Source organism: Corythoichthys intestinalis, chromosome 10 (assembly GCF_030265065.1).
Source record: "Corythoichthys intestinalis isolate RoL2023-P3 chromosome 10, ASM3026506v1, whole genome shotgun sequence".
Taxonomy (NCBI): domain Eukaryota; kingdom Metazoa; phylum Chordata; class Actinopteri; order Syngnathiformes; family Syngnathidae; genus Corythoichthys; species Corythoichthys intestinalis.
Window position 1 is genome coordinate 56,754,330 of NC_080404.1, and position 19,542 is coordinate 56,773,871.

Below are 19,542 nucleotides of genomic sequence, written 5' to 3' on the forward strand. Positions count from 1 at the left end.
GCAGGAATTCCTCGAAGTCAAATGACATTCCATTAAGACAGTACTTCTCAAATGGTGGGACGGGCCCAGGGCCGGAGTGGGACTCATTTTCGGCCCTGGAATTTCATGCCTCAGACCGGCCCACTCATTTAAAATTATGTCATTATGCATACACGTGTTAAGTTCAGTGTTCTCTAAAGCCGTGTACTGTAATTCTGTGTATTCCAATTCAGTGCAGGTCATGGTTGTTTAACAAGGTGGCTTTATTTTAACAAGTGCAACACAACATATTTTGAACAAATTTAAAAATGGATTTAAAAAAAAAAACTATATTAAATGATACATTTGAAAAATAAATTAGGCCTGTCAAATGATTAAAATTTTTGATCGAGTTAATTACAGCTTAAAAATTAATTGTAATTAATCGCAATTCAAACCATCTATAAAATATGCCATATTTTTCTGTAAATTATTGTTGGAATGGAAAGATGAGACACAAGATGGATATATACATTCAACATAAGGTACATAAGGACTGTATTTGTTTATTATAACAATAAATCAACAAGATGGCATTAACATTATTAACATTCTGTTAAAGCGATCCATGGATAGAAAGACTTGTAGTTCTTAAAAGATAAATGTTAGTACAAGTTATAGAAATTTTATATTAAAACCCCTCTTAATGTTTTCGTTTTAATAAAATTTGTAAAATTTTCAATCAAAAAATAAACTAGTAGCCCGCCATTGTTGATGTCAATAATTACTTACACAATGCTCATGGGTGCTGAAGCCTATAAAATCAGTCGCACCCAAACGCCAGCGGAGGGCGGCAAAACTCCATAAAGCACAATTAACAAGTGGGCATGTCATTGTACTGTCATTTAAATCTGTCTGAGCAGGGCATGTGCGTTAATTGCGTCAAATATTTTAACGTGATTCATTAAAAAAATTAATTACCGCCCGTTAACGCGATAATTTTGGCAGCCCCAAAATAAATGAATAAATAAGACCTTTTCTGCAACATCAAATATTAACAAAATGAGTGCTTACAGATAAAACAAACATAGCAACATAACAATATGAAAAATAAAGAATACGTATTGCACATTGTAACAACTTCTAATGATACTATTATCCATTTTCCATTTCCACTTTAAAAACGCCACGTAATTGATTATATTAATTCTAATGTTCACTCGCTGAACGACATGGCAATCCTACCTTCCAGCTCTGCACCTGTGGTGCGTTCATTATGGCTAATGCTTGCTGCTACATATCCCTTGTGAGGTGCTACAAGAAGCCAAAGTTTCCACAATTACATATTGTCGTATCACACGGTGCAAGTTGCATTTTATTCGCCATCTGGCCTTACCACTTTCGTTGTAATCCTCTGTAGTTTGAGGCAGCAAGGTCGTTGCATGAAAAAAATTAGCTATTTTCGCGCATTTTGCCGATTCTTTCACGAGTGCTTTTCTCTTTTTAATTCTTATTTTTCAGCGCCACCCTTGCTCTTTTTATCCATCCGAGCACCGAGATAGCAGCTAATTTGGCTCAATACAGACTACAATTAGGGGGCGGAGCTGCATGCTGTATTTTTCGTCTGCACACGTGAGGATGAGTCTGGGAAAAAAAATAATACTGTTTTTTTTTTTTTTTAAGACGGCCCACAGGGACAGCGGTAACAGAATGTAAGTTATACTCAGTGACACTGTCATAAATAAATACCAAACAAAAAATGATAACAGTGTAATTTTTTTTTTTTTTTTAATAAAACGCGGACCGGCCCATCTGGCCGGCCGGCCCTTCTGGAATCGTCCAGAAGCTCCCGATTAGTCACTCCGGGCCTGGACGGGCCCACCAAGGGGGGCGCGGAGCTATGCCAGGGGTGGCGCATGTGACCTTGGGGAACATACGTTTTTTGCTGTATTAGAATAAAGTGTAATTGGACATCCACTCAGTGGGTGCCAGTGGCGCTTTGGACACTGGAGATATGCAAAGCTAAGACGAGGAAATATGACGAAGCCTATGTAGCGTTTGGCTTTGACTTTTAGCACAGTGGGAGACCAGGAAAGAAGAGGCTGTTTACCGTGTCTAAAAATGTTCGCAGTGGAAAGCAGGATGCCAAATCAATTAAGAGGTCACAAAAAGACATCTCAGTTTAATCAAAATAAAAATTAAATGGAAAAAAATGAATATGAATCAAAAATTATTATGGATGAAAATTGTCCAATTTAAAAAAAAAAAAAGGTCTAAATTAAAAAAACAAAAACAAAAAAAAAAAACAGGTATGATATGTAAAAAAATATATATATAGAAAATTGGACATAAAAATTAAAATAAAAAACTTGAAAAATGTAAAGAATTTTTTAAAAGAATAAATTCCATTTTTATTTTTAATGATTTCCCTTTTTTTCCTCCATTTACAATATTTTTTTTATTTTTTAAATATTTAAATTTTTTTCACATGTTCTCATTTCTTGTTGTAATCTTAGTCATATTTTTGGTCTATATTAAAAAAAAACAAATATGGATGATTTATTATCAATAATTATATGTAAATTTACAGCAAAAATAAAAAAACTGTCCCTCTGGTCAATGACAATGTCGTGTTGGTTCTATTAATTTTTGTTTTTTCCGGTCAAATTGTTTGGGATTTAGTCCTCAAGAGTTAATGTTGCTCATCAATTTGAATTTATAATACTTTTTTGATTTCATTACATTTTATTTTTCCGTATCAAACGGTCAACAAATGTGCCTTGAGTGTATTTTTTACAGTTTGGAAGTGTTGTTTGTTTTTTAATTTAGGCAAATTGATGTGCTTGAAGTCTTTTCTGTTAAAAACAAAACAATGTTAGTAAAGTCATATTGTATTTTATTGTAAGTTGATCTATATTACGTTTTTTCTTTAATATTAAAAAGGACACAATGTTATTCAGAGGTGTACGGTTTATAATAATAATCTTAAAGAAAAATGATACGACATTTACAGTGGAGACAGAGTTGGGGGGGGGCGCAAAACATTTACGTCTTCCATTGGGGGGGGGGGGGGGGGCATTACAGAAAATAATTGAGAAGCACTGCATTAAGACTAAATTGCTTTCAGTTACTGTCAAGCAGTGTTGTTTTTGGCAGCCCTTTTAATTTGTGTCTTAGTCTTTTGGATGAAAATACTTTTTATTCTTAGTCATATTTTAGTCGTATCAAAATCGGAGATGGACCGATATATCGGCTGGCCGATATATTGGGCCAATATTTGGAAATTTGACGAACAGGGAACCACGGATAGAAAGACTTGAAGGTCTTAAAAGATCAACATTATTATGAGTTAGAATAATTCGATATGAAAACCCCTCTTGATGTTTTCGTTTTTGTACAATTTGTAAAATTAGCTTAGCTAGCAGGTCGCCACTGTTTTTGACGTCGCAGGGCAGTTACGTCACTGGGTTACTGTGCTGGGACTCTAGCTACATAAACTGTTAATCTGTTCAGCCTCTGAAATTTGAACCCGTGAGGAACATGAATGAGCATGACCGCACCATCGATATTTCACAAAACGAGCAGCAAAAAAAAATATACCTGAAAGACGGGATTAGACGAGACGAGAGCATGACAAAACCAGTGTTCTGCCAAAATGTGCTACACCGGCGAAACATCTACCAGAGGCGAATTTGACACCCAAAGTACAGTGGTATCTCGACATACGATCTTTTCGACATCCGACGTAAAATTTAACTCGTCATTTGTTTCTACATCCGACGACATGCTCGAAATATGACGACATGACAGCACTGCAGACAAACGCACGGTGGATTTTCTTGTGAGAGAAATCAACACAGGTTTCAAAAAGGTTGGTACAGGTGGTGAAACAAGGAAAAAGGTGACACTATGATGCAAATTATAGAAAAATAAGATCGTGGAGTAAGCCTGTTGCAATATGCAATAATTCCATATATCGCACAGTAAATGAAAATGAGGCGGTAATTTTCCCGCTGCGATTTATCGCCTCACGTGCGTGCGTACGTGCGTGCGTGCGTGTGCAGCAGATGTGCGGCGGACGTGCTGTTAAAAGTTTGGCTTCCTTGTTACCAACAGCGCAATATGCTGTGATGAGGATTCATTCTGTTTTATTGACTTCTGGGTATGTTCGTTTTACACATTTGAACCTAGCCTATAGGCTACGTTCATACTACAGGTCTTAATGCATGAAGTCGATTTTTTCGTGTGTTTCCGACTCGAGTGAGGCATTAACTTGACGGCCTGAACGTGACAAGTCGCATAGAAGTGGACCATTTCAAATCCGATCTGGATCACTTTCGTATGTGGTCTAAATCCGATCTGGGCCACATTTTTCCAGAATGTGGCTGGCGGTCTGAACTTTCAAGTCTCCTGAATCAGATTCAATTCATGCAGCAATGACATCAGCAAAGCGAAACCGGCAGGCAGGACGGGAGCAATGTTGTTGTTGTTGTTTATTGTCATCATCATTATCATCATCGGTATCATTTATAGTTAAAAGATAGCTTTGTGATAAGATTAATTTACCTGAAGATTCAAAGACAAGGGCTGACGGGAGAAGCAGTGTTAATCGTTGAAGCACTACTCGATTGTTCGAACTGAGGTTGAATCGATGACTTAAAGGGATCCTCTATTTTTAAGACAAGTAATTCTTAAAAGATAAATATTAGTATGAGTTATAATAATTTGATATTAAAACCCCTCTTAATGTTTTTGTTTGAATAAAGTTTGTAAAATTATTTTAAGTGATAGGTCGCCATTCTTGTTACGTCGCAGTGCGTGATGTCACCGGGCCCGTTGCCGAAATTCCAGCGTGTCACTCGTTAGCTTTCCCAACATGTCGTCGGTTCTACCCTTCCTATTTGAACCAGATCTGAAAAGAAAGAAGCAGGACAGCACTGTCGGTCGTTCACAAGACGAGCTTCAGGGAAAAATGCGTGCAGCAAATACCTGATAAGACAAAAGTTGGGCAAAAGTCTCAATGACAACAGAGTGAGAGAGCGTATGTTGTTGGGAACTCTGGTTGGGAGCGAGAGTGTATGCGTTGAGAACTCTGGTTTTATAAGCAGATATTCAAGGTAAGCATGTTGCGTTTTCAAACTTATCCCAATATAATTATGTAGACTGTTAGCATCCAGAGCTGTCGTGTGCTTTTCATACAGTACAGGCCAAAGAGCACACCTTGTGTAATCCATGTCTTGTACATTGTCACGTGTGGTAGGTGTGATACGTGTATAAAAGTACCAGAAAGGGGAGAAGCTTCCACCCATGCACATTTATTCACAAAAAATAATATTTCCACCTTGACCACTCGTCACTCAGGAGCTCAGCAGTACGCAAACACGCGTTCCCTGACGAACTCCAACATTGTTGTAAGGTCCATGTCAGAGTCACTGTCGTCACTGTAGCGTGATTATTTGGTATGATTTGGGGAAAACTCCCACGAAGAATAGTCAACAAAAAAGATGGCAATAGTAATCCAAATCCGCGTTTCTTTCCACTCACTCGAAGACCCAGGAATTAGACCGATCCCATGATAACGTTGCAGCCGCGATCAGGCCGTCGATTCCACATAATAGACTGATCCGAAAAGCCGCTGTGGGACCGACAAATCAAAAAAATGGACAGATCCGAAACCAATATTGCAGACGCCATGGGGCCGTCAGATCCAGAAAATAGATGGATCCCTCACTTGACTAAGGATCCAGGAAAAATGTTTGGGCGCCAGTTGTAATGTGTGGTGGGTAGGATACGTGCATACAGGGACCAAAAAGGGGGAGAAGCTTCCACTTATGCACATTTATTCACTGAAAATAATAATTCCACCTTGACGACTCACTTCACTCCCCTTGGTTCCATTTGACTGGAAATTGCATCCAAAAGCAGCACATCGTGACATTTTACTTCACGAATTTAGGCAGCAATAAGCAATTGTTGAACACGCTACACATTAGGAAAGATCCCAATGACGTCATCACTGCGAGCCCGCAAACCATGGCGCCAACTAACGGTCAAAATATGTCGTAAAATGTTTTAAAATATTGTCATTGATTTAACATTTTATGTGCTTCTAACAACATATTTTAGTACAAGAGAACAATTGTGGTTTATTAGAGCCTACATGTATTTAAGGTAGAGGATCACTTTAAATAATTGACAGCTCCAGCCCAAGACGCCAACAGATTGAACCAGAATGTGAAGAATGCCTATTTATTCCTATTGGGATCCATGCATGCCTGTTCTTGATGTTTCCCGTCGGATCCATGCAAGGTGCACGCTAGGCGCTAACACAACAGCCACTTTGTCTGGACTTGACAGCCCCCGAAATATGGAGAAAGGTCACCCGGTATGACCGTGCTTCCAGGAATGAGATGCAAATTCCAGAGTTCAAAATGCTTATGTGAAATTGAGCGCCTTCGTCGCGCAAACGTGCCGGGAGGCCCGTCTAGCTCCCGGCCTCTGGTGCAGTGCAACAAACAGGAGGAGAAAACACAGAAGCCGGCTTCACACGTCGCTTCCTCCTCAAACATTCCGACCAGAGCCGCAGATTCTCACAGGGCGGCAGAGCCAAATATAGGCATCAACGAGGTTTGCCGAGCAGGCCGCCCGGTGCTTCCGCAGACGGCTTCCTAATTCAGAGGGATTTCGCGTTTGAGCCCCCACCAGGTGTCATCAAGCGCGGCATAACCGCGAATGTAAACATTTGGTCAAAATTGTGCCGAGCAAACTAAATGATCAACTATTACAGGTCCATTGAGGTTATTGACAAGTTTGTCAGAGCCTGAGTGACTGCAACATGCCAAGATAAAGTACCTAAAATTAGATACACACTACTCCAGCAGGGGGAGGCATGCGAGATGCAAAATACAAACACAAAAAACAAGGGGGATATCCAACAGAAAGCCTCAAAAATCTTGTGGTTGCACTTTAGCATGGCGTCGACCGCAACAAAAAGGCCCTGGTGTCAGTGTGCTTAGGCATGGTGGACCCAAAAGCAGAGAAAACAATGGGATACAGACACGATGGGAGCATGGACACGGACACGAGGTGAGAACAGAATGACACAACAAGAACAGAAGGCACATGGGGATCTTAAATACAGACAAGGGATAATGACACAATGAGACACAGGTGTTTGATACAAGAGGGAACGCAAGGAGCAGGCCATAACAGGTGAAATCAATGGGTAATCACGAGGGGTGTGACAAACTATCAAAATGGTGCTATCTCGTGATACTTTGTATCCCAAAAGGTTATCGAAATGCTCCTGCCAAGAATCGAGATATCGTTTTGAAAAAAGTGTCAATGTCAAAAAAATAAAATAAAAATGAACCAACGATTTGCTACCAAAATTTTCCACCATAATAGTGTCTCAGTTAACCCTAAGGCTGCATTGACGGTAGTGCTATAACAATTAATCAATTAACTTGAGTATTCGATTAGAAAAAAAGATTCGAATTAAATTTGGCTGATTCGAGTATTCGTTTAATTAAAGTGGCGTTGTAATGGTTTGTTTTAGTGCTGCAACGATTAATCGATTAACTCGAGTATTCGATTAGAAAAAAGGATTCGAATTAAATTTTGCTGCTTCGAGTATTCATTTAATTAAGGTGGCGATTAGAGCTGGGAATCTTTGGGCACCTAACGATTCGATTACGATTACGATTCAGAGGCTCCGATTCGATTATAAAACGATTATTGATGCACCCCCCTCCATTTTTTCTCTCTTTTTTTTTTTTTTTTTTTTTTTAATGTTTTGTACATTAGTTCCAAAATTGTTCAAAAATACTCTCAGGCTAAACCACACTACTATTTCAGTATCAAGTTAACATATAGCAGTAAACAAATATACAAAAATAACATTAAATAAAAAAACTCCAGTCCCCATTCTGTATCAGCAGCTTTAAACTACTTTCAATTAATGTTGTGAATCAACCGTTAAATTTGTTAAAATTGCTTCCGTTATTCCATAATTTCCCTTTTGTCTACTTTCGACATGTGAAAGTTTTAAAACTATTTTAAAGATAGATTCAAGTCAATATTTTACCAATTTAGGAGTATTTTAGATAAAAAGTTAATTAGGTTTGCTTGGAAGGTTCGCTACAACAGCCTTGCAGGGAAGTGTACCGCTTTAAGATGGCGGCCGTTGATAACGCACGCATCTAGCTTTTTGTAGATGTGCTGCTAACACTACCAAATATATATTGCATCTAGTCCTATATAAATGATATTCACTGTAACATTATACGGATGTACTTTGAAGCAGCTTTTCAGCAGCAGTCAGGTGTGTTGTTGTGTTTTTTTATCTCGTTGCATGAGTTGAGCTAGAGCCGTGAGTTGAAAATTGGCATTACCCGAGGGGCCGGGTAATGGGAAGCATGATGTTTAGCTACCCTCGCTCCGTTCCATCCCGAAGACCGCGCGGCGCGCTGAGTGTTGTGTACTTCCGCTTTACTTGGCATATTTCAATAATCGGAATTTGGATGTTTGTGAATCGTTCTCGAATCTTCCACGGCCGAATCGCGAATAATCTAAGAATCGGAAATTTTGCACACCTCTAGTGGCGATGTAATGGTTTATTTTGAAAGTGTTTTCATTTAGGTTTTTTTTGTTTTTTTGGGGTGGATACAGTGCCCTCTAGTCTGCCTCATTTCTGGTGACTGAATCCAGAGTTTTTGTTTGGGCTAATATTTTTTTATTGCATTCGTAAAGTAGTTTATTGGTATATTTAGCAGTTTTTTGTGGAAATATGTGTCTGAACCATTTGTTAAGAGCGTTGTAAAAAAAAAAAAAAAAACCTTAGCGTTTTATATAGGGCTGCAGCTATCGAATATTTTAGTAATCGAGTAATCGACTGAAAATTCTATAGATTAATCGAGTAATCGGATAAAACAAATATAATTTTAGGTGAAGAGTAATTATAAATATACATGAGAAAACAAGACATTTCATCTAATCTTGAACCATTTTCAGTCAATCAATGTCTTTATTTTCGATGTATATTGTTGAAAACAGCCAACAATTGCATCTCAGATGTAACTAGAATAAAAAAAAGACTAATTCACTGCTTTCACTCAAAAAACTTTCAGATCTTATAAAAAGAAAAAAAATTATATATATCTTACCTACAAATGCCGTTACGCTTGATAACACACATCACTTAAAAGTTAGGATTTTTGTCCCACGTGTTTCAATTGAATTTCTTTTTGTGTCAAGCCATTTTTAAGTTCTAGTTAAGTTTTAAGTTAGTCTAAACTGTAAGTCCTGATAGGATTTTGAGTTTTTGCAGTGTTCAAAATAAATGTATGATACAGGCTGTATTGGAGCACATTAGGGACCAGTGCTACTTGGTGTTTTATCCAGCAATGACTACTGAGCTAAAATTGATAGTTAGCATTATTGAGTTTTTATTTTATACCCTCATCACTCCACAACGCTATGTTATGTTAAAGCTATGTAAGACACGTTAGCCACGCATCGACAGTGGTCATAATTAATAGAAACCTAGCCCTCCGCAGGGCTAACGTTACGTGAGCTAATAGCGACAGTAACGGTAATCTTATTTATTAGCGCTTAGCGCTCTTTATTAGCGCTTAGCACTCTACTGCTTTAAGATGGCGGCGGTTTACTAACGCTGCCTAGACGCGGCCGAGTCTGTCATTTCGCATCTAGTTCAACATACATGTGATCTCTATGAGACGCATCAGACGCTACCTGCGACCAACTAGCATCGTGCGGGCAAGTATTTAGCAACGTCGGCGTCGTGTGCAGCGGCTGTCTGCTGCAGTAAGTTTTGTTGTTGTTGTTTTTTTGCTTCGTCCTCTACGCACGTAACATCAGCACGTTGTCCCGCATTAAAAGTAGTCCGAGCAAAACGTGATGCTTAGAGCTGTCAAAATAAACGAATACTCGAGGTGAATAAAATTACTCGGATCAGTTTTTAAACTCGAGTTACTCGAGTTGCTCGAGTATTCGTTTCAACTCTAGTTTTATAGCATTTAAGCTAGCGGACTTCTGCTATGTAAGTTAACCAAATTTTTGTTGTTGTTGTACATACATCCTCATTTTTAAAAAATGTACCGTTTGAGGCTCAGCTCAGGTGTTTTAAATTTTATATGGACCTTATCAGATTACTCGAATATTCAATCTAACTAGTTCATTGATTAATCGACTATTAAAATAATCGATAGCTGCAGCCCTAGTTTGTTTTGAAAGTGTTTGTATTTAGTTGAATTGATTTGGGTGGATACACAGCCCTCTAGTATACATCATTTCACATGGTTGAATCCATCTGCTCCCTGTTAAGACCAACATAAGCTAGGTTTTTGTTTAAGTTAGTTTTTTTCAATGCATTCGCAATTTAGTTTATTGGTATATTTAGCCATTTTTTGTGGGAATATGTGTCTGAACCATTCGTTAATAGCATTGTAAAAACACGTTAGCAATTTATAGCATTTAAGCTCTCGGACTTCTGCTATGTAAGTTAGCCGACTGTTCTTGTTGTACATAGATCCTCTTTTATATATACAGTATATGCATCGTTTGAGGCTCAGCTCAAGTATTTTAATTTTAATGGTCCCTATCCAATAACTCGATTATTCGAACTAAATAGTTAATCGATTAATCGACTACTAAAATAATCGATAGCTGCAGCCCTAATTGATGGTGCTCGACGCCCAATCCATTTAGACTGGGAACGTTCGTTCATTCGAAACCAGCGCATTCAGTCATTCTGTCCGATTTTCAGGGCATTTACAGGTCACTTACTGTTCAATTTAGAGCATTTACAGGTCATTTTCTGTGGAGTTTGAGTCACTGCCTATTCATTTGGGTGATTCCCAGGTCATTTCCTGTTCTGTAACTCAAAATAAACAAGAAGAGACCCATAAAATACCCCAAAATCGTCAGATCATCGTTATCGTGAGCTTTGTATTGCAAATCGTAGGTACCAAGAGGTTCCCACTCCTAGTAATCGCAATGACCAGACACACTAGGGCAAAATCCTAACAAAACTGAATTCAAGGCATGACACCTGGAAGCAGAGTAAACGTTATCAGATGGTATTAAAAGTGTTCGATGATTCACTCAGCCTGAACTGTGCCAACTGTGACTGTAGTGTAAAAATAGGGTGGATTATCATTTGACAAAATATATATATAAAACATAGACTCCCTAATGATATTGACAGGACAAGGGTCGCAGGGCCGATTAATAGCATTGTTGGCGTGGCCGTCAAAGCTGACCGAGTGGAATCACTAAAAAAGAGCTTTTTTCATTGAAAATTCTTGTGAATAAATGTTTATATCCCTGAATTCTTTAAAGATATGGACGTAAAACAGTCTCTAGTCATGATTTCAAGCAATAAAAACAAACAAAAAAAACGTGCAGTTAGTATTTATTTTACGTAAATATGTCGAAGTACGATGCTAGTCTATCAGTCAATGTGGCGGCCGCCATATGTAAACAGATCTTTTCATATTTATTGGAATGTGACTTAACTAATTTAAAATGGTTTGAATTGAGCTGCTCCCTGTCAAGACCAACATAAGCTAATGTTTTTGGCGCATTCGTAATTTAGTTTAAAGGTGGATTTACAGTAGCTGTTTTTTGTGGGAATAAGTGTTTGAATGATTTGCTAAGAGTATGAACTATTAAAGAAAAAACTTTTTGCATTTAAGCTAGCGGACTTTTACAATGCAAGTTTGAAGAAACATTCAGTAATTTTACTTTGTGTTTGCATTCTTTTGAAAGTGCAAGCCTTTGTTTTACATCTCCTAAAAATTTATTCTGCAACGCTTTACATGTTCCTAATCCGATGACTTGATTATTCGAACTAACTAGTTGATAGATAAATCAGTCAACTAGTTAGTTCGAATTATCGAGTCACAAACTAGTGGATAGATTAATAAATCTAGATCCTCATTTATTTATTTTTTTCTACCCTTTGAGTCTCAGCTCAGGTATTTGAATTTTTCATGTTCCTTATGCGATGACTCGATTATTCGAACTAACTAGTTCATTGATTAATCTATCCACAAGTTCGTGACTCGAAAATTCGAACTAACTAGTCTACCGTTTGAGGCTCAGCTCAGGTATTTGAATTTTTCATGTTCCTTATCCGATGACTCGATTCGAACTAACAAGTTCATTGATTAATCTATCCACGAGTTCGTGACTCGATAATTTGAACTAACTAGTCTACCATTTGAGGCTCAGCTCAGGTATTTGAATTTTTCATGTTCCTTATCCGATGACTCGCTTATTCGAACTAACTAGTTCATTGGTTAATCTATCCACTAGTTCGTGACTCGATAATTCGAACTAACTAGTCTACCGTTTGAGGCTCAGCTCAGGAATTTTAATTTTTCATGTTCCTTATCCGAAGACTCGATTATTCGAACTAACTAGTTCACTGATTAATCTATCCACTAGTTCGTGACTCGATAATTCAAACTAACTAGTTGATTGATTTATCTATCAACTAGTTAGTTCGAAAAATCGAATAAAGTAGTTGATTGATTAATCCATCAACTGGTTAGTTTGAATAATCGAGTCATCGGATAAAGAACATGAAAAATTAAAATACCTGAGCTGAGCATCAAACGGTAGAAAAAAATAAATAAATGGGGATGTATGTACAACAAAATAAAAATTGGCTAACTTACATAGCAAACGTCTGCTAGCTTAAATGCTATAAAATGCGAGGTTCTTTTTTAACAATGCTCTTAACAAATGGTTCAGACTCATTTCCCACAATAAAACAGCTAAATATGCCTATAAACTAAATTAAGAATGCATTAAAAAAACATTAGCAACTTACGTTGGTCTTAACAGAGAGCAGTTGGATTCAGCCATGTGAAATGAGGCAGACCAGGGGGCAGTGTATCCACCCTAATCGATAAAACTAAATGTAAACACTTTCAAAATAAACCATTACAACACCACTTTAAATTAATGAATACTCGAAGCAACAAAATTTAAAGCGAATATTTTTTTCTAATCGAATACCCGAGTTAATCGATTAATCGTTGCAGCACTTGCTGCAGCCCTAAATGCGTGTTTCAGGAGCGCCAGAAATGTTGCGATTGTTATTGTTGTGTACGACAGCTGTCAATTGGGGGTCGAGGGCGTCAACTAACGTCATTTTACCAGCAGCTGCGCAAAAACACGAACTGGCTGATGCTCCCCATTCAACATTTGAACACCCAAATCAACATTCGTTGTATTTTTGACAATATTTCCCTCTGCTGAGCAGACGGGATTAGCATCAACATGCTAACACAAATAGGCTGAGTCCATTTTCGGACAGCTAGCTTTCCACATGTCATCTTTCCAGTGCCGTTTTCTATTTTCCTATTTATTTTTCTATTTCAACGCTTACATTTTACCAAAAAGAAAACAATGAGCTGGTCTGGGATGGAGCGACGAGGCCAGCGTTAGCTCCAATTGACGCACTTTTAAACGGCCCGCAGCTTCAGATAGTGACAGTACTCATTTTCAGCCTGAGTGGGAGCCAAAACCGCGCATTAAATTCAACTTTAGCATAAAGACAGCAACGCAAAAAGATGTCCGATAATGCAACAGCGCTTTTTTTCTCCAGCTTTTTACCTTGTACACATCGCCGTAGGTGCCGCTTCCTATCCTCTGGATCAGCTCGAAATCCTCCTGCGGATTGCGACGGGACAGGTCGACGCTGGCGTTCATCATGGCCAAGTGCCGCTCAGGGCGCCTGACGACGCGGGCGGTTGACGGACACCGACGATGTTATGTGCGAAGGCGGATAATAGTCAGAAGGCGAAAAAAAAAACATACGGCGTCAGAAAATAGCAGCCCGAGCCCACTCCTGGTCCAACATGGCGGCCACTGCGCAAGGAGCATGCGCAGTAGACGTGCCTCGTCCCCCATGGAGTCGATGCAAGGCAGAAACGACACGCCTCATAAATATAATTAAAAAAAAAAGATAATATAAAAACAAAGCAATAACAGAAAAAAAAAAACCTACAATGTAATATATTTTTTAATAAACGTATATCCTTAGAGGAGAGCTTGATTAATTGTAATTCGTTGAATCACTGAATCCATCATGTGTGAAAATAGTCATACATATCTTATATAAATATATAAAGAATAACATAATTTTCCATTTTGCTAGCCAAATACCATAATTGTATAAGTCAGTATTACTGTAATATACATACAGGGCGGGCCCTGGGCATATGTGAGCAAGGTGGTTGCCTAGGGCGCCATCTGGTGTCAGGGGCGCCAAATTTCTTTGGCGAAATTTGAAAACGAAAACGTTTTCAAACGAAAAAAAAAACGAATACAGATGGTCCCCGGGTTACGTCAGTTAACCCGATAATGTTATCCGATGACGACTTTTTAACCAATAAGCGATACCCCGATATTGTCCAGTACTGACCACAAGCAACACGTCACTTTTGCTCATTAATATTCATGACGTTAGCAATAGTTGCTAGGCGGGTCGACCTCGCGTTTGTCCTTAACAGTAAATGAATGGAAATAGTGTATGGAGATGTTTACTGAACTAAACCTACCAATTCCGAAAATGATGTCCCTGGTGCCAAATTCACTGGTAAAGATGTGGAAGAACATACAAATGTTCAGTTAAAGAGATGGCTTGAGTGTTGAGGGCTGAAAAAGACGGGAAAAGACACCTTTTTTTTACGCCACTGACAATGACATTCTCCTGTTTCAACAATCTATCCTTTACCACCTCCTTTGCCCTGTCTTTTTTTATATATTATATCCTTTGGTTGTCCATTTAGTCTCTGACTGTTTTTTTCGACAATTTACATTGCTATTTTTGTGTAGCGATCCCAAATGCTAACACTTTTAATTTTTTCATTAATTACAAAACTTAATTCTATAATTCATTTACACTTCCCCCTTACTAAAGTTATTTTTTTCATAACATAAAAGGTAAGAGTGGCAGTCAGATATAATTGTAATTTTTTTCAGGTCATTCATTGTCAGACAGAAGCAGCACAGCTTACAAAAATGGCTTACCTCTCCGTCCTCTTAGGACCATGGCCTCCAACAAAATGTTTACTGAATATTAAATGCAGCTTGCTGGCGTTAAACTGGTCTTTTGGACGTCCGCGCAAGTAGATCCATTCACATTTTTCCTCCCGAGTTTTTGGTTTCAAGAAACGTATGAAGAAAACATCCTTCATATTCGTAATGTCTAGAGTCGTTTCTACAAGTTCCATAGCAGCAGTGTTTGGTCGGCATGTTCTTTTTTTGAAAGATTACCAGAGAAATCAAACAGAAATAATATGGATTGTATGTCAGGGCATGTCTATAATGTCCCACTTCCGCGTTATGATGGCAACGTCACGATCTAAAAATAACATTCGTGCGGTATGCTATTCCAAAAATCTGGTACAGGTAGTCCCCGGGTTACGAACTAGTCCAGTTCCCACGCTGGCGACGTAACCCGAATTTCTGCGTAATCGTAATTAACCCATTAAGTACCCCTAAATCTCAAAGTAACTATCCAAAAAGTCCACAAGTATTGTATTTTGTGTAATGATGAAGGATACACTGCACTCTGGCTGGCCTTGTATGACTGAGTAGCAGAATCAGACATCTGACATGGATAAAGGATACCTGCGCTCTGGTTTTCACCACATCAGGCTGTAAGTTGTTTCAGCTAACATAATTTTTGTGCATGCATTTGTAATTAAGTTTACAGCTTCAATTTGTGGATGTGTGAACGATTTGCTATGAGAATTGTAAATACGTCAGCATTCGTAGCATTTAAGATAGCGGACTTTTGTTAGGCAAATTAGGCTAATTTAATCTACTAAATTTACATATTGATCAGATTAGATGGACATTTGAACACCAGTTGTTTTGTGTGAGGTGTTTTATAGTTAAAAAGCGTGTCGTTTTGAACATGCGTCACCAGTAGGTGGATGACGAGATAGTGTAAAGCGCTTTGAGCGCCTTGAAAGGTGGAAAAGCGCTACATAAGTATAACACCATTTACCATAAGTGTACATATGTGCGTTACTGCTTTACAAATTGTCAAAAGTGAAGAAAGTAAAAAAAAAAAAAAAAAAAAGCACAATTGCCTTGTTTGCTGTCCTTCAAGCTGAACAACCTCCTGTTTTGTGAGGACAGAACACGTCATATTAATAGGGCTGTCAAACGATTAAAATTTTTAATCGAGTTAATTACAGCTTAAAAAATAATTCATCGTAATTAATCGCAATTCAAACCATCTATAAAATATGCCATATTTTTCTGTAAATTATTGTTGGAATGGAAAGATAAGACACAAGACGGATATACACATTCAACATACGGTACATAAGTACTGTATTTGTTTATTATAACAATAAATCAACAAGATGGCATTAACATTATTAACATTCTCTTAAAGCGATCCATGGATAGAAAGACTTGTAGTTCTTAAAAGATAAATGTTCGTACAAGTTATAGAAATTATATATTAAAACCCCTCTTAATGTTTTCGTTTTATTAAAATTTGTAAAATTTTCAATCAAAATATAAAGTATTAGCTCGCCATTGTTGATGTCGATAATTACACTCATTGTACTAACCCATAAAATCAGTTGGACCCAAGCGCCAGCAGAGGGAGCCAAACCCCAAAAAACAAGTCACAAGCGGACATTACACTGTACTGTCATTTTAGTCTGTTTGAGCGGGGCATGTGCGTTAATTGCGTCAAACGTGATTAATTTAAAAAATTAATTACCGCCCGTTAACACGATAATTTTGACAGCCCTACATATTAATAAATCAAAGTATAAAATAAGATACTGTAAGGTACAATAAGGTACTGTTTATGTGATGAAAAAAAAAAACGGCTGGAGACAAAATGGCGAGACTCCGGCATCGTAAAGTCGAAATCGTGCAAGTCAAGTACATTGTAACCCGGGGACTACCTGTACCATAATTGTGTAAGTCAGTGATTGTTAGTGTAATACATATACAGTACAGGGCCGGCTCTGAGCATAGGCACCCTAGGCGGTTGTCTAGGGCGCCATCTGGTGGCAGAGGCGCAAAATTGCTTTCGAAAAAAAAGAATGACCTAAAAAAAATGATCATGCTACGCTTCTCGAACGTTTTCTAACATATCAAGTATCGATGTGACCGATTTCTAACATATCAAGTATCGATGTGACCGAAAATTTGGCGCTGAAAAATACAGCCCAAAAATAGCTAAAAATGCATTATCGGTTTTGAAAACCAAAAGTTTACCACTGAATAGTGTGAAGAACTTTCATCCTCTTGTGATGAACTCATTAAAACATGGCGAGAAGTAACACGTTTACTGACGCTATCACGCTAACGCTACTTGCTAATAAAACTTTGGAAAATATTTCCAAACCGTGGACACGTCGGCTCTGAGCAAGTAGTGTTAGTGAGATAGCGTTAACTTCTTTAAACTAAGTTGTCTGACTTCCTCTTCAATGTCTGATTTTTGTTTGTCATATTAGGATAGACATGCCCACCAAAGTTTGCGTCAGGGTGACTAACATCAGCATCAAAATCAGCTTGATTGACCAAATATATTAGTGGTGGATGTAACCGAGCAGTCGTTGGGAGTGCTGGCATCAAAAATCACAAGTGATTGGCTTAAGGAGAAGTGAATGGAAGCCTGTAAGTAAGTCCTGAGTGTGGCCGTGTCTGGCCCCAGCACAGTTTAACTGGGCTAAGCAGGGCTAAACGCTGGCAGATGGCAGCATTGTGATCCAGCTGATGGGGGTCAGTGTGTGAGCACTATAAATCGCCCGTGGTTTCTTTTAGGTCAATGCTCCATACACTGTACCAGAAAGTTTGCTAATTAAATGTACACAGCACGGCCATGAGTGCTATGTGTTTCTCATGGTCTGAAAGTTCTTCTAGGCCAAAATGACGACATTTTTAAGTAGTTTTAATCAAACTATGACTGTGAAATTGACCCTGTGTGCTCAAATGGAACTTGAAGTCATTGGAGATAAACTGTGGTATGAAAAAGTATCAGAACCTTTAGGAATTTCTCACATTTCAGCATAAAATCACCATCAAATGTGATCTTTGTCAAAATCACACAGATGAAAAAAACTGTCTGCTTTAACCAAAACCAGCCAAACATTTACAGGTTTTCCTATTTTAATGATAGCATGTAAACAATGACAGAAGGGGGAAAGATAAGTAAGTGAACCCTCTCTGCCTTAGGAGACTTAAAGAGCAACTGAAACCAATTTTTACCAAACATTTTAAGTCAGGCGTGTGCACAAATTACTGATGAGTGGTTTAAAGCTGCCCTGTCCACTATAAAGCACACACCTGGTAAGAAATGTTTTGATGAGAAGCATTGTCTGATGTGCATCGTGGCTCGAGCTGTCTGAAGACCTGCGAGCAAGGATTGTTGATTTGTATAAAGCTGGGAAAGGATATAAAACCTTCTCTGCATGTTCATCAATCGACAGTCAGAGAAGTTGTCTACAAATGGAGAGAGTTTGGCACTGTTGCTTCTAGCCCAAGGAGTGGCCGTCCACCAAAGATGACACCAAGAGTTCAGCGCAGAATACTCAGAGAGGTAAAAACAACCCTACAGTGTCTCCTTAAGACTTAGAAAAATCACTGGCACAGTCCAATATCTCGACTATATATGAAACTATGGCCAAGAATGGTATTCATGGAAGGACTCCACGGAGGAAGCCACTGCTGTCTAAAAAAAAAAAAAAAAAAAAAAAAAGCATTGTTGCTTGTTTAATGTTCGCAAAAAGACACTTGGACACTCCACAGAGGTTTTGGCAAAATATTTTGTGGACTGATGAAACCAAAGTTGAATTGTTTGGGAGTAACACACAATGTCATGTGTGGAGGAAAACTGGAACAGCTCGCCAACATCAACACCTCATCCCCATCGTGAAGCATGATGGAGGGAGCATCATGATTTGGGGCTGTTTTCCTGCCTCAGGGCCTGGACAACTTGCAATCATTAATGGAAGACTGAATTCAAATGTTTATAAGAATGTTTTGCATGAAAACCTGAGGCCGTCTGTCAGAAAGTTGAAGCTTAAAAGAGGATGGATGCTGCAACAAGATAATGATCCAAAACACAAAAGTAAATCAACTTCAGAATGGTTTCAGAAGAACAAAATACACGTTCTGGAGTGGCCAAGCCCAGACTTGAATCCCATTGAGATGCTGTGGCATGACCTAAAGACAGCGATTCATGCCAGACATCCCAGGAATCTGACTGAACTCCAGCAGTTTTGCAGAGAAGAATAGTCCTGATCGATGTGCCAGACTGATCTGCAGCTACAGGAGACATCTGGTTGAAGTTATTGCTGCCAAAGAAGGGGGGCACAAAATATTAATTGTGATGGTTCACTGACTTATTTTCCCCCTTCCTCTCATTGTTTGCATACTATCCTCATAAAAATATGAAAACCTCTAAATGTTTGGGTGGTTTTAGTTAAATCACTGTTATTTCATCTGTGTGATTTTTACGAAGATCAGATCACATTTGATAGTGATTTTATGCAGGAATGTGCGAAATTC

The 19,542-nt window shown here is 38.4% G+C and overlaps 1 protein-coding gene across 9 annotated transcripts in view; it reads right to left on the bottom strand.

The window, feature by feature from the left end:
- The window catches only part of LOC130922538 (mitogen-activated protein kinase kinase kinase kinase 3-like), a 95,550-nt gene extending 81,671 nt beyond the window's left edge, over positions 1-13,879 (bottom strand). For 8 of the 9 annotated variants that reach the window (XM_057847334.1, XM_057847338.1, XM_057847332.1 and 5 more), the window contains exon 1: positions 13,606-13,879. In XM_057847334.1, coding sequence (XP_057703317.1) covers positions 13,606-13,704 — 99 coding nt within the window. In that variant the 5' untranslated portion in view covers positions 13,705-13,879. Of the gene's footprint in view, positions 1-13,378; positions 13,580-13,605 lie in introns of those variants that run through there. The other variant, XM_057847336.1, reaches the window with a different exon arrangement.
- Positions 13,880-19,542: the final 5,663 nt, after the last annotated feature.